The following is a 23,438-nucleotide window of genomic DNA, read 5'->3' on the forward strand; positions in this document are numbered from 1 at the left end:
AAAAAATACAATGATGTAGGCATAGAATAAAACTACACACAAATGTCATCATAAAATATTATCTTCACGTACATCATATCCAACGGCATAAACACTCACTAGATTTACAAAATCTACAGAATGCACGCCACATCGCTGTGAAATACTTAAAAAAAACTACAGACACGACCAGACAAAATAAATAGAACAAAATTATAAGTAGCATAAATATTTAAGAACATGTTTTTAAATTGCAATTTTTAGTAAAAATCTTTCTTTTCTATTCACCGCAAATAAAAGCTGCACAATTGAATGAATCTTTTTTTTTTATCGATTTGGTCGGGTTTCCAATTAATGGCCTGCCGATCACACCAGACGTCAGCAATAAGCGTTTGGGTTAATGAATGTTATGTTATGTTATGTTATGTTATATGGGACTTTTATAGCGCAACGGCTACTCCAAAGGAGTGTCCCGGCGCTTTGTGCTCCAGACCTGAGAAAGACTGTAAAACATAACAGTAAGAAAGACAGAAGCCAAAAAAGGAGAGGCGCACTAACCAGAGAACAGCCAAGTCTTTAGACCCTTCCTAAAGGCAAGCAGATTAGATGTGGCCCGCAGGGACAGCGGTAGGGAGTTCCATAGCTGGGGGGCAAGGAATCTGAAGGACCGACCGCCCAGTCGGGCCCTTTTTATACGTGGCACCACCGCCAGAGCCAATGACTCCGATCTTAAGGATCGTGCAGGCCGGTAAAAGTCCAGCCTCTTCTGGAGGTATTTTGCACCATTGGCATGCAAGGCTTTATGGGCTAAGGTCATAGCTTTAAACATTATCCTCTTCCGTATAGGAAGCCAATGGAGGGATAGAAGTAGGTTTGAGGCACTAGTACGGCGATGCAGGCCAAAAATTGCTCGTGCTGCAGCGTTCTGGGTCACCTGCATGCGCTGTAAGAGATATTCTGGCAGACCCAGATACAGAGCATTTGCATAATCCAATCTGGATCCTATAAGTGCCTGGACAGTTATCCTCCGATGTTCCTCGGAAAGCAGAGGAAAGAACTTTTGAAGCATCCTGAGGATCCCGAAACACGTTCCAGTAAGAGTAGCCACCTGGGATTTGAGCAAGAGCTCATTGTCAATTTTGACTCCCAGGTTCTTAGCCCATTTAGATGACTGAGCTGGGGGAACATGTCAGCGGGCCACCAGCCATGCCAATCCGGTTCCGATGGACATCCGAAAAAGAGTATCTCGGATTTGTCCAAGTTGCACTTGAGGCTGTTAAGTTGGAACCAATTAAAAACAGCCCCAAGGCACTCCCGGATACTTTCTCCATCGAAATCTTCGCTCTTGCGGCAGGTGAACAGAAGCTGAGTGTCGTCAGCATAAGAGACGATCCGGGCCCCATAGGACTCCGCCAGTGTCGCCAGAGGGGTCATGAGGATGTTAAATAGAGTAGGGCTCAATACTGAGCCCTGAGGGACTCCAACTCCCAATGGCGGCATTTCGGCAGATCCAGATGGGACCCAGACCGTCTGTCGGCGGTTGGCTAAGAAGGAACGAAACCAGTTGAGCACCGTCCCCCCTAGATCGATGGCATGTAGCCTAATGAGGAGATCCTCATGGGGGACAGTGTCGAACGCCGCGGACAGGTCTAACATAACTAACATCACCCTGCCTCCGGTGTCCAGCACCTCCTTCACAATCTCAGAGACTTCCAGGAGCGCCGTCTCGGTGCTTAGGTTCGAACGAAAGCCCGATTGGGACTCATGGAGTAGCTAGTTCGACTCCAGGAAGTTGGAGAGCACGCTATGAACGTGTTTCTCTAAGATTTTGGTAAGTGCTGGAAGGAGCGAGATCGGCCTGTAATTGGATAGCACTTCTGGGTCCAGGTTGGGCTTCTTAAGGAGAGGAATAACCATAGCCTGTTTCCAAGATTGAGGCAAAGCTCCCTGACTCAGGGAGAGGTTAAGAATGGGATTGGCTAGAAATTTTGCTGGACAAGGATCGCGTGGTGAGCCCGATTTAAGGTTCCTCATCAGAGCTAAGGAAGCGGATACCGTAAGGGGCGGAAAGTCTAGCAGGACTGGGCCCGAAGTTGACAGAGGAACTGTCTCGATCGGCGGAGCCAAAGGGTCATCTATTGGTCTAGGAGGAAAAGAGTCCTGTATTTGCCTAATTTTGGTGGTGAAAAAATTAGCAATGGTGTTGGCCCAGGTCTCCGCCGGGGCGTCCTGAGCTGAGGATGAACGCGGGGTGAATGAGGCATTTCTCCGCTTTCACTGCGAAACAACAGCATAATATTGTGGTCACATCTTCTCCAAACTGAGAAAAGTAATCACCAAGGAGAAAACAAGCATCACAAAAGAACATACGGTATCAGAGCATAGTAACCACACACATGAATGCAGAATAAAACAACGGAACCACTAACAAACGACAGGAAGAATACAAACATCGTGCCTGCAGAAGGAAACATTCTCGGTACTAGGCTATAATGAAAAACGACCTCAGCACAGAATATGAATAACACAAAAATACATCATAATCTGATCACAATAATTATAATTGATATTTGTGATTTCTATAAATAGTTCACAATTGTATACTTTACTTTAGAATAACCACAATTAAGTCTCACATCACCACCCATACCACCGAGCATATTGCCTAAAGACAGGCAACATTTAGATAGCAATCAGTCGAACTATCAGTTATCTTCGAACCAAATTCAAAGCCAGTTAAAAAATTAGTTGGCGTCATTTATTGTTGTGTGTCAAAATTCTACTATAAGCAAACGTACTACATTGTTACCAGTTGCAGGAGGTTGAGACCGTGTCTAGGGCAACCAAGCTACAGTAAGCCATCAGCACCGATCAAAACATAATCAATGTACTTACAGCATGCAGAATCATTTCAATTGTGCACTTGTGACAGCCTCAATGAGATTTGAGTACTATGCGTGGTTGAATAAAACCGCTCCGGCACCTGGGGTCTGACTGAAAAGTTCCGAGTCCTACAGAAACATGCAAAGGCCTGCACAACTCGCAAAGCAATGCTTTTCACCAAAGTAACTTTCAGGGACTCGAATCATTGTGAAAAGGTTACCGCCTTTTAGTTAGAACGGCTGCTGTGTATCGCAACCTAAAATATATTCTTGTAGGCTCAAGAGAAAAAAAGTTATGTATTTCCAAAGAAAATTCATAAAGGAAGGCACATGCAGTGTCCATGCTGTGGCTCAACAGTCCTTCCCCATCGATATAAGTTCTAACAGGCATACCGGAGCAATTATGAACACATGGTTCTATCGCGGCAGTGGTCTGTTTTAGGGTCAGGTTGCTGTCAAAGCTCTAGGTGCCAAGCAGGCAGCAAAGGGGCAGGCCAGGCAACATCGAGCTTTACAAGGTTGCAGTGCTGTTATTAAACCGTTATTATAGATGCTTTCACCTTCCTTTTGCAGGTGTCACTGACATATCCAGCTTCCCTGCCCAGAGAAGGAGCTTTGCACAGTGGTGATAGCTGGAGCCAATACTTTTTCTTTTGTGTGCTGCTCCATGCTCGCCTTTCTCAGTGCGTATGCGTACATACACAAGCAAAATGAGGTCACTCCCATTGACTTACTCTCCAAGCACCCAATGGTTACCCTCCGGACTGACTGACACACGATCTGCATGGAACTGAGAAGTACATATATATATATTATTATTGCCAATTAAACAAAGCTGATAGAAAGGTAAACCTCTATCTATACCATATTTAACAAGGCAGCCCTCAGGGTTAATAAACACTGGTTCATAAATATATTATTTACTTAGAACTTTCCCTGGTTAAATATTTGCACTGAGAAAAAAAGAAGAAGAAAATGGCAAATTTGATGGAAGACAATCTTAAAGTTGAACATTCAGTTTTTATTATTAACATCGTGCTAATTTGAACAAGTCTGGTTATGCACCTTGTTCCTTAATATTACGATTAAAGGTAAAGTAAATGTTCAAATCTAAAGTAGCTGATCTTTCTATGATGTTCGTGTTTAAAACTGAGACAGCTGCAACCCACAGAGGATTTACATTAGTGCAACTTCCTCTAATTAAAACTTTGACAGGTTCATTTTGTTTCAGACCATTTTAAAGTGAATCAGCCCTTTTAAAATTAGGCTTGTAAAAATGAAAACCAGCGTGAGCATCCACAGAATCTCACATTTTAATTCAAGAATTTACTTGAGGATCATGGAACATCCTTCAACTACATATACTCTTCTCCTTCCAATTGGTATACGTTACGTCTTTGGTCTGATGAAATACGAATCATTGTGTTCAGTTTTTTAATTAAACGTTGTTATTTGTGTTGTTTCGTTTTGTCGTGAAATATCCAAGGTAAAATAAACACCATTCAACAAAGAGTACATCATAAGATGGAAAAAAATACAAATAGAAATGTTTAAAAAAATTGTTTTTATTTTTATAGAAAAGCTTTTTTCTACCGTTATTGCTGAAAATATAGGGGCTCCAGGAATAGAGAAATGTACAATGTGGTAGACCTATTTCACAGAAGAAAAATAGTGTTTGAGACGGGCATGTTACCTATTCTACCACTCTTAAAATCCGTATTGCAAAATATTTGAGAAAAATCTATTTTACATATACAAAATAGTACATATCTTTTGTTTTGTATCCTTTTGACCCTTTCCCCTGAATATGACCTATTAATTACCCCATTCCCTACCACGTTACAGCCATACCACCCACCCACACCCACACCCTCCTCTTTCCACAAATTTACAGGATAAGGCCATTTGAAATGAGGACTATTTAAAGGTTTTTGAAAATGGCATTAGAAAATAATGTGGATCAGACAACACCCCTGGCTTTGAAAAACAGTAGAAGAATTTGAATGGCTATAACCCAAAACACACTTTACATAGTGTACATCATCTCTTTGGTTACCGCAATGCTGAATTTATGGGCATCCGCTGAAAAGTACTTGGGATGTTCCAAGATATTGTGCCATAAATCAGCAACCCTTCTGCTCTGCATTATTGAATGAATCATCACAAGCTCCCATACTGTTTTAGACTTCACTAAACCTAGAATCCCAAGACGACCAAGAGGATGTCAAGGGAATCCAAAGGACGTTCCTACATAAATCCCAGTTTCTGTTTCGGCTACTTACGTTTACTTCAGCTTCAACATATAGTTACTTTTTTTCACTTAGAGTGAGGTAGCTTAAACAGGGAAGTTAAAGGTTTTGTAAAAAACTTCCTTCATCTTGGCTGAGAAAAAAAGTTGATGGCAGATAATTGTAATATCTTAGAAATATCTTTACGAACAAAAATATTAAATGAAAAAAGCCGAGATTAGTTTGTACTTTCCAAATGTTTTTATATCAATTGAAGATTAAAAAATACACATTTGTTTTACAACAATAGCACCATTTTGTTTATTATCATACATAGCACTCCTGCTGACATTTTCTGGGGTAGTGTTAAACCTGCACTTTGTACATTCATTGGGGAGCCTTCAAACATGCTAGTTAGTTTCCCACCTTCACCAGACCCATTTTCAAGAAGACAATAAATAAATAACATCATTATTTTATTTCGCAGTCTGCCACGTTATGGCATCAGAACAGAAAAAAGTCCAAAATGTAACCATGTGGATGAATGGGATTTTGGGGTCGGTTCAGCCTTTCAGTGCAGAAGTCCTAAAAGTGATTGGAAAGTACTCAGGTCCTTTGGATTTTAATTTAACTTTATTTGATTGTTTTAAAAGTTTTTTTTACAAGAAGCAGACTGGGCCAATGTCAACACCAAATTCCTGATCAGCTCCACCAATATCCATAGGTGCAATGTCCACAATAGGCAGGCGAGATGTCTTCTGCGTTCTGTATTCGAGGACTGTCTTGCCCCATTTACCAGTGTGTTTCTAAAATGTAAAAGCAAAATCATTGAATTATCAACTATGTATTTAGTATGCTTGCTCGTCATTATTTGAAACGGCCTACACAAGCCAAAGTTCTTTTCACGATATTTGTGTAAACAATTATTCTACTGACCTTCCTGATTTTCCCCTCAGAAAATGTTTAACTTTATAAGTGTTTCATTGGACACCTGTCATATTTTCAACGACATTAATTTCATTTCAAATTATTTCCTGAGTTGTTTTTAAAGATCTAAACTTTTTAACGGACACAAAGGCAGTAACTCTAGTTCCAAGAAGTGAAGAATGCAAGGGCCTTAGACGTGCTGGCTTGAATTTAATAGTTTGTAGTTCTCTGAACGTGCATTAACTTTCACTAGCTCTCAAAGAGCACAGGCAAAAACAAATCATGCATCTGATGCCCATGGTAGATAAGGGGGTTGATTCTATGTCATATAGAAACCCATTTGTGGGTAGAAAGGTTGGGCCGGTCCTCAAATTAGATCACATCTACCACATATATTACGTTCATTATAGGAAACTTTAGAAAATAAAAACAATCTGGCCTTTTAATGTTCTACATGTAATCATTTTCCTAAAGCTAATTTAATGTCTTGGTAACTTGATGTTAATCTTTTCTTTGCAGACCTACATTCCTTCATGAATTAGAGAAAACATTTTCAGCAATACTTATATAAGTAATTACGAATAATGACATACATTCTTACAGTAGATCTTGGCCAGGTAGCTCCATAATTGGGTGATCTATAGCAATGACGTGTTTCGTATGTAGCGCTACATACCATACATGCGATACAGTAACTGTTCTATTAAGAAGTGTTACTGTTTTACCAAACTTATTAGTACTCCATTTACTGATTTTGGAAAGATGGAAGACTGAGTTGGCCTGCTGGGATATGAGCTCATGACCTTCTGATTATTGTTTTCTTCACCAACAAGCTCTCCACCCAGCTCTATAGTTATTATTTTAATTAATATTAAAGCAATTTAATATACTGCGATTTACCTTGCAACCATCTTCTAATGCATGGTATGTGAATCGGCTGTTGCCCTCTGCTCTAATCTCCACATCATTAGAGCCTTGCAGCAGAAGAGCTTTCTTTAAGTTGCCAGAAGCCTCTTCCATGAAAGCAATGCTGTTCTTGCAGTGATAAGTGATGTTCTGGGAGGCATCTGTAGACAACAGGCGCAGGAAGGTCATCTGAATACTGGCAGTGTTGGGTGCTGAGCTGTCATCACCGTAGCTGAACTGTAGAATGAAATATGAAGCAACAGTCTTGTATTGACTACAACTATGCAGATCGTTAAAACATTTAACAAACCCACATTTAAAATGACATATTTTAAACCACATGACTTATCGACAACATTTTACATTATGTGCTGCGGGAAAAAGAATGGGAAATACTTACTTGAAAGCCACCGTTAATTGTTTCGCCAAACCAAATGTGTTTCTTGTCCTTGCTTTTGCTTGTCCACCAGTTTTTGCTGGGGATCTTTGATGGGTTAGGATAGACACAAGTCTCACCAGTTTCCATGTTACAGAAAACCTTAATGGCATCCAAAGTGCAACCCTGGTTAGGATCAATCCAATAGTCACCTGTAAAGTAAATTCAGACATTATTGTACCTCATTTTTGAATGTGTATGATTGTGCTTATTTAATATTTCTTTCATTCTAATCAAACACGTCTTTTAGGTTAGAACTAAACCGAATTGCATTCTAATTACACGTATTCACAGCAAAACTGGATGCTGTCTGTTCTTCCAATGTAAGATTCTTCTCAGTATCCTTTAAAGTATGGTACATTATTTTATGGTAAATTATTTTATCTATGACAAAGGCCACTGCGGTGGATCCCAAGGACTTACAAAAGGTTGCTATTTTGTTCGGAGAGTGTAGGAAAGTAGCCTTTTTGATATGGTCATCCCCAGTTTTTGCTGTTAACTGATGTGATTTCGACAGGAATTGCACTAGGGTCCTGCTAACCAGGTATCCAGTGCCAGAGCTCTTTCCTAAAATTTTCAAAACCGTTAGTACCATCTGTAAGTCCCTAGTAAATGGTACACCTGGTACTTAGGGCCTGCGGTACTAAAGAACGACCTTAAGGGCAGCAGCCCAAATTTTGCCACCCTAAGGGACTCCTCATCAAGCACATGGAAGGCTGCAATTTCAGGCTGCATTTCTTGGAGCAGACAAAAGTGAAAACACAACATGTCACACATCCCAGTGTGCCATGTCCCCTAACACTGCATGGAATATTTGTAAGTCACCCTTACAACAGGCCTGACAGCCCTAAGGCAGGGCACAAAATATTACATGTGAGGGCATATCTGCATGAGAATATATGCCCTTGTGCTGGTCAGTCCTACTACTGTAAGTGCAAGTGACCAGGAAAGCCATGTTAAGAAAGCTGCTGGACACTGGCGAAAACCGGTTCTCCAGCTACATGACGGGTTCACTGAAGATAGGGATGTTTGGTATCAAACATCTTGCATTGATAAACCCACACTGATTCCAGTGATGGATTTACCAATACATGCACCCAGAGGGCACCTTTGAAAATCTACCAGCCTCTGATGTGCTCCCTGACTGATTTTGTCCAGCCTGCCATCCAAGACACTGTTTTGACATCCTAGGGTAAGAGCCTCTGCTCTCAGGAGACCCAGGACAAAAGCCTTTCCATGAAGAGGGTGTAACACCCCCTCCCCAAAGGATGACTTGCTGATTAGGCTCCCAAGGCAGGCAAGCTTCAAAGAGCTGTTGCCGTTGGAATGCAAATCTGGCTCACCTCACAGGACAGGAAACCACCCTCTTTGTTCAGGACCCCTTGGCAACTGGACAGGCAAGAACATTTGCTAGTTATTATTATTATTATTATTATTGAGTCTTGTATAGCGCGTGGTTACCCTTGGGCCTCCCAGAGCTCGTGCCACTCCCACGCTAGTACCACCTCTAAGCAGCTGCGGCTACTGCAGATAAGAGCGGTGAGGCAGCGTTGGAGTGCCACTGAGAGGGAAGCCTTTGCTGTGGTTTGGTCCCTGAAGAAGCTGAGGCCATACTTGTTTAGCTCTCACTACCTTGTTCAAGCTGACCACAAACCTCTCAGGTGGCTAATGCAAATAAAAGGTGAAAACTCCAAACTGTTAGAGGATCTGTCTCCTTATAGGAATTGGACTTCACAATGGAACACAGACCTGGGAGTGACCATGTTAATGCAGATGGCTTTTTCAGGTTCTTCCACTTAGAAGATGAAGACTTCCTTCAGAAAGGTTAGTTTCATCCTCTTTTGTTTGGGAGCTATGGAGGACATACGTCTTTTTTGATATGGTCACCCCAACTTTGTGCCTGGTAACTGATGTGTTTTTGACTGGAAGTACACTGGATTCCTTCTAACTAGGTCACCAGAGCTCCTCCCCAAAACTGCACAATTACCCCCCAATTTAAAAAACCTATAGCACCCTCAGTAAGTTCTAGAAAATTGTACCACTGTTACCTTGGCCTGAGGTACTAAAGAAGGTCCCTGAGGTCAGCAGCACAAAATGTGACACCTTAAGGGACCCCTCATCAAGCACATGCAAGGCTACCATAGCAGGCTATATGTCTTGGTGCAGACAAAAGTGAAAACACGACCAGTCACACATCCCTGTGTGCCATGTCTCCTAACACTACAGCAGGCCTGACAGCCCTAAGGCAAGGTGATAAATATTACATGTGAGGACATACCTACATTCGCAGATATGCCCTTGAGCTCGCCAGTCCTACTACTGCAAGTACAAGTGAACAGGGAAGCCATTTTAAGACATGTGATGGTGAAAATTGTGTTTTCAGCTACATGATGGCTTCACTGAAGATAGGGATGTTTGGTATCAAACATTTCATATTGACAAACCCTCACTGTTTCCACTGGTGCATTTAACAATACATGCACCCATAGGGACCTTAGAGGTGCCCCCTGAAAACATACCAGCCTCTGCTGTGCTTGCTTTTTGACTGGTTTCAGCCAGCCTGCCACCCTAGACACTATTCTTACCTCCTAGGGTATGAACCTCTGCTCTCAGGAGGCCCAGAATAAAATCCGGCCCGGGAAGATGGTGCAAGACTCACTCCCACAGGATGACCTGCTGATTAGCCTCCCATGCTGGCAAGCTTCAAAGAGTTGCCACCTTTGGAATGCAGATCTGGCTCCTCTCACAGGAGGGCAAGCTGCCCCATTTGTCCAGGAACTCATTGGACCCTGGACTGGCAGAAATATTAGCCAGTCAGGTAGATCTGCCACTCCCATACTAGTAAGACCCCTAAGGTGGGCTACACTGAGGTGGACACAGTTTTTCATAAGTAGCCATCTTTGTGATGGCATGCTTTGGAATTCAGGGACAAGGTTATGCCTACTTCCAACAGAAAGTGGTCATATATGGGGCGTAGTGACCCTAAGGATCGGTTGCCCATTGGCTACTACCCTACATTCCCCTAACGCCCCTACATTCAGTATTTAGGGGAGTTCCTGGCATTAGCGAAACAGAGCCTGATGACATACAAAGAAGGACACAAAGAGCTGTAAAAGCAGAAGACTGGAGAGAGCACCTGGCTTGGCCCCCTCCCAGCTGACCTGTCTGCCATTTTCCAGCTAAACTGCACACACGACGTCTTGTCCTGCAGCTGGGTGCCTCCAAAATCTAAGACCAGCCTTCAATAAAGACCAATGTCTCCTGAAGAACAGCAGAGTTGTTCCCTGCAATCCACAGACACTCCAAAAGAAAAGGATTCCAGAACTGCCAAAACACAACACCCAAAGCCACCCCTGTGCCCATTGCTCCTAACCCAAGTCGAAGTGGAACAACTGTGAGAGCAAGGTCCCCCAGCTCTCCAGAGCCCAAGTCCATTGTGGTTTCACCCCTTTTGGCCTCATCGCAATAGCTTGCAGCCTCTGCACGCATGCCCCCTCTATCACGACTGCTCTAGGTAAGAAAACTAGACGCCGAAAATCACCTGTGCATCTGTTGCACGTGGGCCATTAAGAAGAGGACCAAAGGTGTCCCCATGTCTCTGAGCATCCCAAGGCCTGAGCCCCCCTATTGTTGCAGCACACCTGGCCTTCAAACCAGAACCTGCAGCCTCTTTTTGTTGTGATCTAGCTCTAAGGACTAACATTGGGCTCCCAATGCTGTATTGCACCCTGAGCCTGGCCGGCCTCATGCCGCTGGTGGTGTACTGTTGGTGCTGCCATGGACCTTGCCCACCACTCATCTTAACTCTTTAAGATTAGTCCTGTAAATCGCTGTACTATACTTGTTTGCAATACTTGTTCTTCCTTCCATTGGATAACATTGCCAAACTCAAAAATTGCATTGTGTCGAGTTTTTGAAAAGAAAATAATTTATATTTAAAAGCCTACTTTCCCAAACAATTCCTCTCTGATGCCTAAAAATATATAAAGATACTTGCTATTTTTATAAATTGGTGTGGATCCTCTTTTTCAGTCGTGTGTGTCAGTTAATAATCATTGTGTGTATTTACGGGGATTTTGCATTCCTCTCGGTTAAGCCTAAGGCTGCTTTACCACCCTACCCCTAACAAAGCACATTGGAATTTCTAGACCAAGCCTCTGTTCACTTATAGGGGAATCCTTGACTCTTTACATGGTGTATCAGATTATTGATATATCACATAAAGTGCCAGTTAGAGAGTTACTAATTTACAGTCTAATGTATAACAGTTTCATCCCTGGCATTTGTTTTTTAAACCAGCACTACTGCCATTGTTAATATCACTAGTGAATTTATATAGCACACTTTAGCATGACAAGGTGGTCTATCGGAACTAAACATAAAAGCTACATTTCATTTGAACAGCAACATATTTCATTTCAGTCATAGATACTTAGGCCCTCATTTCTATTTTGAGTAACTACATTCTAGTGATAGCAGTCTGGAAGTTCTAATACTATGGAGTACAGTTTTCTCCAGCGTGGTGCTGCTTTCCCATTCCAAGTTCATCACCTCAGAATTTGAGATAGTATTGATTGCCATTCTTTTTGTCACATTCCAGTTGCAGAACTCATATTATTAAGGGTTGTCCTTGAAAATTGTCAGATTTCACCTGGCAACATTATGCTTTGAAAAAGCGTGAAAGGGTCCTTATGTACAAGCCCCTATCGCCACCACAACATCACTTTTATAGACGTTGTGGTGATAATAGGGGCTGCGCCTTCAGTACAAGGCAGCATTAAGCCACTTAACGTGGCTTAACGCTGCCTTGCACATAAGGCACTCTTTCACTCTATGGTTAGGATGAAAGGGGCATGTAGTGGGTGTTGTGGTGGGCGTGCCACCACAACACCCATTGTATTTGACACTGCCCCTTATGTACAAAGGTGGCGTACCTAGGAGGCAGCACCAAAATTGGTCTTAATTTGGGGAAACAAGGAGAAATGCATTATTTCTCCTTGTTTTTGCTTTTTCCATGTGTGCTGCCTTGTTAATATCCCCTAAATCTGAGCAAAATGTGTGCACAATTTGCAATGCTGATTTAGATGCATAATCTGAATTGTTCTAGGATAGGATTCATGAAACATGAAATCATCTATAGATACCAGCACATGCTGGTAGAGATTCAGCCACTAAGCTCCAATTTCTCTCACAGCTTGCACAATGTGAAGGAGGGGTGTATGCCATGCAATGAGGTTACAATACACGTCCAAGCTGCCATAAAACGTGGACATTACATTGGCAATGAAGCTACTGCAGAGTAGGGTGAAAATATCAAGCAAAGTGACTCATGCCCTCCAATTGACTTCACAGACGCCTTAGAAAAGCTGACATTATACATATGCTGAGGGAATGAAAAGGAGACATACAAAATTGCATCACTTCATACTTATCCAAATCCTCATGAAGTCAAGCAATACATTTTTACCATTGACACCTCTAGGAATCACTATGTAGGCACTTTTGTGACACAGCAAATATGCTAACTATATCCTTTTGACTTCAAACAATGGATTGGGGTTTCTTTTCTTTGTATGGTATCGACCTGCTGGAGTGGAGATGTGTGCAGTGCAAGGGAACGGTTCTTTATGAATACACTCCATGAAATGTTTTATAGTTTTCTGAGACCAGAGCTGGTAGATGATTCCTAACTAGATACTAATAAAGATAATATTAATAATGTCATAGTAATTACAATATGTTTTAAAAGTGTTTCATATGATATTTCTGTCATTACTTATTCCAATACTGTTGGCACTGTTTCCATTTTAATTGAACTCAATTAGCATAAAAGATAAAGTTTATTTTGTTGGTCTTCGGGCTCATGGACTGCAGATCACTGAAGGTGTCAGTGTCAAGAATTAACTTACTGAGCCATCTTGATGGTTCAATGATTACTCAAGTTTGATTAAAATATGATTACCAAGGATTTACTGAATGTGATTGTCCCTAGAGATGGTTAGCTGCATGTAAATGGCTATACAAGGGTTTTCATTGACTCTATCACTCACATGATGACTTCATAATCACCTTTGTGTCTGCACTAATCCTTGATAGTTTGGACACCTAGAGCATATAATACCCACTGCAAGAATTTATATATACAGAAAACTATATCGTTTTCCAGTCCAAACTTCCAAAGGAATCAATCTGAAAGCACATACCGCTCTTCCACTCAGGATGGCAGAGCTTCAGGTCACGGCAAGTACGAGCTGGGTTCTTCCTGCTGCCTTCAGGACTACGAATGCTTTCAATTTGGTTATTTAAAGATTTCAGTGTAGCATCAACCTCAGCATCATGCTGGCGAAGGGTGCTTGAGGCCTGGTCAGCACGCATGTAACGGAGAGGATCAGGCCCTTTCTCTGGTTGAGACAAACCAGCAAAGGCAGACATGTCAATGCCAGGACCAGGAGGACCAGGTGGACCAGGTGGGCCAGGGTTGCCAGGAGGGCCCTATAGGAGCCAAAATGAAAATAGAGTAACTTTTAATTTGTTTTATTTTTAATCCACTACATTTTGTAAACAATTAATTGCACAAAACATTGACAAGGTACACGCTTGTTCACTGTATTTTACAGTGGCTACTAATCTTTATAATTGTTAATCTAAAAGTGGAAATATTTTCCAGTTCGAAGAGGGCTAAATCCTACATGTGGTTTGTGCTAATACTTACCAGTGTAGTTTACAGAATGCACAACTACTAATTCTGTTGCATGTTGTTATTACATTTTACTGTACAGCTCTAAATCAAGGGTCTCCAACAAGTAGCTCAGGTAATACTGGCAGCTCGCAAGCATCCTCAAAGTAGCTCTCATAGTTGAAGCCAAGACAAGGACCTCATTCGGAGAGTCTTTGCATATTAGAGAAGGCAGTACTTCTTACCTCAAGACCCTAAGATTAACAGCCAGTCAAACAAATTGAAGTGCCTCATGGGAACCCTTAACCACCCTCTGTGTCTGCATATGGTTTTGACACATGACCGTCTGTCTCCCCACTGAAACTAGTGAATTCACAAGGCAATTAGTTATGTTGTAATCACATCATGTGCAAGAACACTGAATGAAATAAGAGTGCCAGGAGTAGCGTGAGTAGTAACCATTGCTGACCCATCAAAGTGTGGAACTGTGGAGCCATAATGAAAACATTAGCTTGGTGGATGGTCAGCACACAAGCTAAATAGACAAGGGTATGGATCCAGAGGTGGGCTGTTTAAGAGCCTCGTGTGCATTAATCTGTTTGTGTGTATGGATGTGGGCCCATTCATGATGATGTCTATTTGAAATTGTGTTCTTCCATGATAAAGAGTGTTCCTCACTGGAAGTCTAAACAGAAAATGGATATTTCAAAGGCAAAAATGATTTTTGGAAATAGTTTTGTTGGGAGGGGGGGGTCTTATCTTGCCCAAAATGGAAAGGAGCATTTGATAGGAAAATATGAGTATTTTCACAAACTGCCATGTTGATGAAGACAAAAGGTTGCAAGTCCAAAAATCATTTAAAGTTGATAGTTGAATCATATGTCAAGCGGAATTTGGCTGACTTATTTCTGTGGTTATGTCATTTGCACCACAGGATTTGTGATGCTTTTGCTCTTACTTTATTAGCCAGGTGTATGCATTTAATAATAATAAGTGTTGTAGTGGCATTTCTGCAGGTGACCTTGCCAGAAATGTTTGGGCAGCCAATACTGATAATCCTGCTTAGGAAGGTCATAGTGTGATGTTAAAATGTTTTCACTATTAACAGTGAAAAAAGTATTTGCTAAAAGCTCAGGAGGACTTTCTTTGAGCAGACATAGCTTTCAGTTTAAAAAAGGTAGAAGATCCCTGCCCTAAACCCATCAATATATGCAGGAGGCACGACCACTAATGAAACACAAAGTTGTAATGATGCTGAAGAGAGTATTGTTAAATATGTAATCCAGCGATATGTGTTGTCACTGAAAATGTGATGCATAAATAGAACAATCCTTTTTGGAAGCATTGGAGCGTGAAAATGGATAGGACTGGTGGTCCTTGTAAGCAACAAAATGATACCAGAATTAGGGGTGGGCAGAATTTTTAATTCCGCCGGCAGAATTGGAGGAATTTTGTAATTCCACATTAATCTTGTAATGCAGAATCACTAATCAATTTAGCCGCTCGGCTCCCCTGGCAGAATGAATCATTCGGCTGCACTAATTCCTAGGCTGCACTAATTGGAACCATCAGGCAGCTCTCCAAGCGGGACAAGGGTGGTTGGGGCTGTGAGAAGCATGTGCTCCTAATGTCGTTGAGGCTTGAGGTGAGGGAATGACTGTTCACAAGGGAAGCTAATACAGTAACAATGCCCAACACTTCACAGAAACAATATAATGTTTTCATTGTCAGTAAGTGATCAATCCAAGGGTTTCTGCACACAGCGTCTTCCAGGGGTTTCTAAAAATTACTGACCACCCTCCACACCCTATGTCTGCTGTAAAATATATAGAATGGTGAAACATAATCATGGCCCTCTATCCTCCTTCAGCCACAGTGTGAAGGAGAGCAGGGCTGACATCCACCTCCTCTTCTAGTGTAGCTGCAATTATCAACATATCAGACTGTACTGTGTCACGGATAAGCAGCTCAGCCAATACAATTCTCTCTTTCATATGTTATTAAAAGTCTTATCTGTTTAGCACTCAATGTGCAATAAGTATGACCTCGCAGTGCTTGTGAAATCCTAGTTTTGAAGATTCCATCACAGACTGAATTCTGATTTAATTTATGAAGTTGTATCACTACTGTACTTGTAGCTTTCTTATTGTGTAAAACAGGTTTGTTTTAATTGTTGATAGTACTATGCTCAGCGGTCCTACTCACATGTCTGGGTATTTGTGGTATTTGAGTTGCACATTTCCACAGTGCAGTGAAGTGGTTGCTGTATTTGGGGGCAAGAGGTGAGGACGTGGGTCCTATGACGTCTATCTACTGGCCTATCTTGGCTGTGTAGGACATGTGTTTTGAATTCTGTCTAATAGGGTCTGATGTTAGTTGGTGTAGGGAGTGTTGGAAGGGTGCATGCACGATGGGGCAAACTGGCAAGCATATGGCAAATCTGTGCAGCGTTGGATCTCTGTGAGGTGTTCTCCCTATGTTTAATGATTGCATGTGCTGTTTCTTACTCATACGTACAGTTGTGAGCACACATGCCTGTTGAGCTCTGTCAAAGTTCTGCAGAAAATGCAAACTATTGCACAGATGGTGTTTGCGCCAGATTTGACCCTCAGATTCAGGCACAAGTTGCACATGGACCCATTGTTTTCCACATGTGTTGTTAATTAGAACTGTGCGCTTTGTAAAAAGTGAAACCCTCACTCTTTATAAAAGAGGCTGGTGCACACTGTGTGATCTTTCAACTCAGCATGTTACTGCTTTTGTCTGCATAACAAGAAGGGCTGTGATGGAGCAATCTGTGTGGGAGGGGGCGGAGCTAAATTTGAAACTCAATGAATGGCAGCCCTGCACTCCTGTGATTCACTGATGGTTAAGTGGAACTTCTTACCCCCCCCCCCCAGCGCCTTGAGACCCCACGGGTATGTAGCGCGCTTTATAAGTGTCACTGATTGATTGATTGATTACTTGAGATCAGCAGCAGGAACCGAGTGTTAATTAGCTGATATCACATACAAGCTTCAATTTGTTAATGTGTAAATAAGAGAAATCGTACTGTAGGGGTTAAGTACTGAGGTAATTAACTTGTATGGGTTCTAACGAGGCTGTCAATCGTGACTCTGCCATCCTTGATGACATCCACATTACACCGCCCGCCCAATATATGGGTTCCATGAGGTAATATTTTTAATTTCCAGGCTGCTTGTCTGCTTTTAGCACGCTGCCATCATTACTGTGAGGGAGCCTGAAAGTTTACAAAGTGGTTGGTGGTAGTGATGAGGGGTGAGTGAGGTGTAAATGTTCCCAAGGGAAATGTGCACTGGGTGCTCACCCCGTCCATTGTGACTGCTTCATCCTTAGCATTTATCGCTTCTCATTCATACTGCACTTCTTCTCCCTTCTGGGGGTGGGCGGAACTCCAGGGAATCTAGCAGAGTTTTTGTGTAACTCCACAGAATCCTTCGGGGTAAAACTCGGCAAGTTCTGCCCACCCCTAATCAGAACACATGCAATAGCAGGTCAATCAGAAATTGATTGGCAGGATAGAAACATGCCATTTTGATGCTAACAAGGATCACCAGTCCTATTAAGTTTCATCTTGTGTCCACTCTCTCTTGATAACAGTCTTCAAGTTGTGTTCAGCACTCTCTTTCTTAGTATTTCTTTTCAATATGCGTCACTAAATTTGTTGAGTTTGTTTACTGTTTTGGTGCCCCATTTCTGACATGATTCTTTCACATGATTCCATAATGGAAGGGGAGTTGTAGGAAGAAAAAGTCCTAACATATAGGCCATATTTGATCTATGGCATGGCGATAGGTGGAACATTGTCCAATCCAGACATATTTTCAGTTTCTCCTTTATGAGACACAACTGATAAGAGACTGTTAAACCACCTTCAAGCAGTTTGTACAATTATAATCATAAACAACATTTGATATCCAATTAATTCATCCAGGGATCTGTTTGCTTTTGGCAATGACATACACATTTTCTGAAGATAACTGTTATTAATGACAAAAGATCTGGAGATAAGTAGTTTTGAAATAATCACTTCTCTTCTAAGACAATTATATGATATGCTCTTAGCTAACCAAGAATGGGCAGATTTGAATAAACACTATAACTTCTGAACTTTGTTCTGAGAGTTAGATTTGAATGAGGCTGGTTGAGGGAATGTATACCATTTAGATAGAGTAAATATAAATATTTAGTATATGTGAAGCATACTAAGCTAAAGTTCAATATGCGATGTATGCATTTCTTTTTGTACTCTGTATAATGTTTCATGTTATCAAAGCTATTTATAGTGCTTAAGCTGGCTTTTACTCATGCTGTACCATAAACAGTGATGTGCCTCAAAATCTGAGGACAATTCACTCTTACGTGTATTTTCACTGTACTGTGAAGCTAATGTTTGTGATATACTTACAGCAGGGCCAGTTTCACCACCTCGACCTCTGGGACCAGGAGGACCAATGGGACCAGGCAAACCATTAGAGCCATCTTTGCCAGAAGGACCAACCGGGCCAGGAGGACCCTAAAAATAAACGAAGAAAAGAGTTAAGAGGCTGCTTGCAAATTAATTTCAGACCATCAGCTATGTTAAAAACAAATGAAATATGAGTTACATACCAAGGACTTACAATCCGAAAATTGTCTGCAATGGGAGATGGTCTTAAAAAGTAGGAGCAAATTCTATTTTGTAAAAATATGAGTCATGTGTGTATCTTAAATGCTAACAAGCTAAACATGGATTCATTCCGTATCACGCTAAGCAAAAAACAACCAAGCAGTGAGACAAACACTTTCTTTATTGAAAGAAACAGGTTTTTAACCATTCTAAATCTGCATTGTATCATCTACTCCTGGTTAAATGAAATTATGTAGTATTTACCATGAGTCAAGATATTTTCTCTGTTATAGATACATGGTTAATACTTACTCTGGGACCAGCAGGGCCGGAGGGACCAGTTGCACCTTGATCACCAGCTGTGCCCTATCGAAGGAAGATAGTCAAAGCATCATGCATGTTACAATAGACTAGTTCATTTGTACACACTTTATGTGACATTGCAGAGTTATTATTTAGTAATACAGTATCACACGTGTCAACCCTCATTGATTTATATAACTGTTATCATGAAATTCTCTTTTTACAACCAGAAAGCAGGACATATCTACTGCAATTTAGCTAGCCAGTGGCTATCAAAGTGGATGGACATCTCAGAACCTTTTTTCAATTATTTAAACCTATCAATTCCACAAAATCACAAAAAGAGATTTTATGAGACAATGCAACAGCTAATGGGCAATATAGGAATATGATGTTTATCAAAGTTTTTTGGGGCATTAGAATGAGAATGCTATCATGCTATATGGTACAGATGAAGATGAACTGGAATGTTGAACTTCATAAGTAACAATTACTTTCTGGTTGAGTTCAGATATACTTTTGTTTACTTGTTGTGGGGCACATCATAGTTTAGGAATTATAAGCTTGCCCCACATTCAATGTCAAACTGTTAGCTCCTAAATCTGTGAAAATGTCTTGTGCCTGTATCAAATATTTCATATAACAGATTTAATTTAAAATACCTCTTTAATGGGAGAAAGATAATGCATCTCTATACCTCAGCAGCACAAAAAACTATACTCAATAGTATTCAATATTTTCGTTCATCTTAATTGTTGTTAATACCTGTTTGAGTGTCCTAGTTGCTGGAACTGCTGCAATTGTATAACTTAATCAGAATTATGTAACACTATTGTTAAACTCTTATCCATAAAATAAACTATTGTTAATCAAGAATGTGCTTCACCTCAAAATTAGATTGTTCCTTCAGAAAATTTTTGATTTTAATTGGAAGCAGTGTAAAACTACTGCTATTGTGAAATGTCCTGCAAGGTCCAAAATTTATGGGAAAAAAATAAAATAAGGTTCTAGTACACCCTCTATTTTCCACTGGTGCTTACTCAGCACTTCCCTTTTTGAAAATGTAGTCTACCAATCTGAAAGCCCAAACTGGACCTTGGGTACATATCATCATAGCACTGACATGTTAAAGACAAACATATCTTTCTCAAATCTCTCTTCTTACGAATGTTGTCAGATCTGCCAAGAATGTACTAAAATTTGATTTCAGACCATGGGAAATCTGTGGGTACTTCAATTATCCGTTCTGAATATTGTAGAACTCCTAATCCTCAATTTGTGCTGAGAGCTATATTAGTTATGAGCAATGAAGTCAAGTTAAGACACGGGATAAGCAAAATTAAATTGTAGCTGTGTAGGCTTTGCACAGTTAACAGCATTTACAATTTCATGACTTTTTAAAGTTCGTAATTTTTTTACACAGCTTAACTGAAAAATATATTTTTCCCAAAAATCTCTAGATAGGAGATTTATCCAATCATTTTCTCAACATTTTTCTCCAGTAAAACCAATTTTTTAACCAATTTGTCACCCGCTATTTACTTTTAAAACTTTGCCAACTTTGAGCAATTAGAAAAGTTGAGGGAGAGTAAAAACACTTTAATGCAGTCGAAGAGAACCAACTTCATTAATGTCACCTATTGCTATTTTAGGCACTTATTTATATTTTAGTATCTCCTTTCACAGAGATGATGGTGCCGACATATCAGTAACGTGCTGCATGAAATATGTTTTCATGAAACATCAGATGACCTTTTATACTAATACTTACAGGAGGACCAGGCAGACCCTGAAGACCTGTGAAACCTCTGTGACCTTTTTGTCCTCTCTCACCAGCCTCACCAGCTTCGCCCTTGTCACCACGAGGCCCTTGTGGACCCTAGAACAATATATGAATAAATAAATGAAAATGGGTAACACATCACATTGCTATTTTTTTTATGCTTTCAATCTCTGTTTTACAGGTACACGTAAATAAGTTATTGGTAAACAAAACTGATACTCTGATCTGGATAATATTTTCTTAAAAATACATATGTATTTTGCTTTTCTAGCAAACCTCTACCGATTCTGCCTTCTTGTTAATCTGGTCAAAGTACCAGCCTTGCTTTAATACATTATACTGTTTTAATAAAGTATACTATATAAAAATTGCCACACAAGTAATTAATTCAGCAAGTAGATGTTGCATTTTTGAATAATGCACATTGGTGCTATTCTGTTTATGTTTTGCACCAATATCTATAGGTAACACATAAGATAAATAATATATTACACCTAGATATAGAAAGCAGACGTTACTTACAGGCATACCACGAGCACCAGCAGGGCCCGATGGACCCAGCGGACCTTGGGGACCCTAAGGGAAAGGGAAAGAAACCTGTGTTCATCATATTTAGAAAGCAGAATAAACAACTGCAATTACTCATTGTTGGAGTTCATAAGGTAATACATTTCTCATCAAAATAATGCCTCCTGTTCTGTTAAAAAATGAAAACCATAATAGCTAATTCCTATCATTAAAGTTGTGATAAGATCTCAAGGTATCGTTCCTTTGTACATTTTGAGTTAAATAGTTTGATTATCCACACACAAAAACAATCTCTTCATGATTCTTCAAACGTCCTCTGCTTTACTGCAGTACTACATACATTGATTTCTTTTCACAACCTAAATAATGGAAAATATTTTTCAGATTCTGTGTTTTGTATGAAATTGTAAAACTAGGGTTAATCTTGTAACATAAAAAGATTGATAGTATTAATCTTGCCTTTTCTCAATTACTTTTTTTCAGTACCTGACCAGGAACTACCCACTAACCAGGTGATGGATTAACACTGATCAGCAGGATGCACATTATGGAAGAAAAAATGAGCACTGCAGGATACCTTCCTGGGAACCTAGCTACCTTCTCTTATGCCCCTGTTTACTGTTCTAAAGATAGAGGACCTTAAGGTGCTTCTCAAATTGTTGTGTATACCCGGTCTAAGAAATAGAAGAAGTCTTCCTATTTCTTCAGTATTGTGTTGCTTTAAGCAAGTTCGTCCCTTGAGGAAGTCAAGACATCACAAAGCCTTGGTTTCAAGGTGAGTGCAATCTCAATGTTAGACTTTGTAACACCCTTCCCAGGAACTTGCCTTTCTGAGTACATTTTAAAGGCACAGAGCAGAAGTAAAACATTACATTTTACAAACTTTAGTAAAGGGTTGTGATAGACAGTCCCTGGAAAATTATCCCTGGGCCCATATCACATATAGTGCATCCTGCTGTGGTCTGTGCCACAGCACATCTTTAACTGGATGATATGGGCGCAGACCAGTTCAGTGCGCCCTATCACAATGAACGCTCTAATCCCAGTGCAGATGCAAACTTGTGCCTGTCCAGTGAAGGAGTGCATCACTGTGGAGGTAGTAACAAGCCTGCATTTGAAAATGGGAGCAGAGACCCCCTTCCACTTGGGTGCAATGAGTGACTGAACCCACCTGCACGGGGCTGTCTGGAGGGCCAGTAGGACCCTTGCTCTTCTTCCACAGTGCACACTTGTGGGACACTGACTGTGGCACACAATCAATGGGCCTGCTGACAGCTCATTTGCCTCTGTGTCCTGGTCTGTGTAGAGGGAAAGTTTTTAGTCATTTGCATTGTGTCCTAACCCATATAAATATGGGCTCACCCCTTTGAGATTGTGACAGTGCTAAATTTGTGCAGACACAATCTACAATAGAGAAGGCCCCTCACAAGCTTCTTCAGTCCCTTTTGTTATACCAAACTGCTCCAGGGGTTAAAGAACTGGGCGCACATCCCTGTTGCACCCCAAGGCACTTTTGATAATACTAACCCTGGTCACTTCAATGCCAACACCCTGAATATGTCGCATGAGGTTCACAGAGATTGATGTTTTTTTTACATAGCCTACAATTCACTCTTGCACCTAGATTTATGATATTGTTAAATTACACAAGCCTGTAAAGAAGGGGGGTCATTTCGTATTTCACTGAAAAGGTACTTACAGCTTCACCTCTGTCTCCCTGCTTGCCAGTTGGACCAACGGGACCCGGTGATCCGGGGGCACCAGGAGCTCCAGGAGCGCCAACAGGTCCAGTTTCACCACGGTCACCCTGCAATAAAATAAATGGATTTTGAGATGTGTTTTTACTTGAAATGGTAGCTGCAAATCCAGAAATAATGATCTGTACATGTTTTTACAAACATGTTCAAAGTCCTCTTTTCTGTTATGGGTCAATACGGATCACTGCACTAGTCCACAAAAACATATTCTCTGACCATATGAATCTAGGTGCAACATTTCGGTCTTCGAAAATTAAATGTGATCAGGTTCTGTTCTGATTTAGTATCTTTGTATATCAAAATGCCAAATAATTGGCCTAAAGGACATATTTTCAGGTCGAAAATAGTGAATGCAAATTGCACTCAGACTTTTTGAGACCTGCCAGTGATTTTGCAAAGTGAC

At 40.8% G+C, this 23,438-nt stretch overlaps 1 protein-coding gene across 2 annotated transcripts in view; it reads right to left on the reverse strand.

Annotated features, from left to right (window-relative positions):
• Positions 1 to 4,406: 4,406 nt before the first annotated feature.
• Positions 4,407 to 23,438, reverse strand: part of COL2A1 (collagen type II alpha 1 chain) — a 126,335-nt gene continuing 107,303 nt past the window's right edge. For both annotated transcript variants that reach the window (XM_086964270.1, XM_086964260.1), the window contains 9 exons: positions 22,978 to 23,085; positions 21,273 to 21,326; positions 20,739 to 20,846; positions 18,977 to 19,030; positions 18,464 to 18,571; positions 13,562 to 13,850; positions 7,323 to 7,510; positions 6,917 to 7,159; positions 4,407 to 5,895 (listed from right to left, as the gene is read on the reverse strand). In XM_086964270.1, the coding sequence (XP_086820396.1) occupies positions 5,749 to 5,895; positions 6,917 to 7,159; positions 7,323 to 7,510; positions 13,562 to 13,850; positions 18,464 to 18,571; positions 18,977 to 19,030; positions 20,739 to 20,846; positions 21,273 to 21,326; positions 22,978 to 23,085 (1,299 nt within the window). In that variant the 3' untranslated portion in view covers positions 4,407 to 5,748. The remainder of the gene's footprint in view (positions 5,896 to 6,916; positions 7,160 to 7,322; positions 7,511 to 13,561; positions 13,851 to 18,463; positions 18,572 to 18,976; positions 19,031 to 20,738; positions 20,847 to 21,272; positions 21,327 to 22,977; positions 23,086 to 23,438) is intronic.

Source organism: Lissotriton vulgaris, chromosome 1_1 (assembly GCF_964263255.1).
Source record: "Lissotriton vulgaris chromosome 1_1, aLisVul1.2, whole genome shotgun sequence".
Classification (NCBI taxonomy): domain Eukaryota; kingdom Metazoa; phylum Chordata; class Amphibia; order Caudata; family Salamandridae; genus Lissotriton; species Lissotriton vulgaris.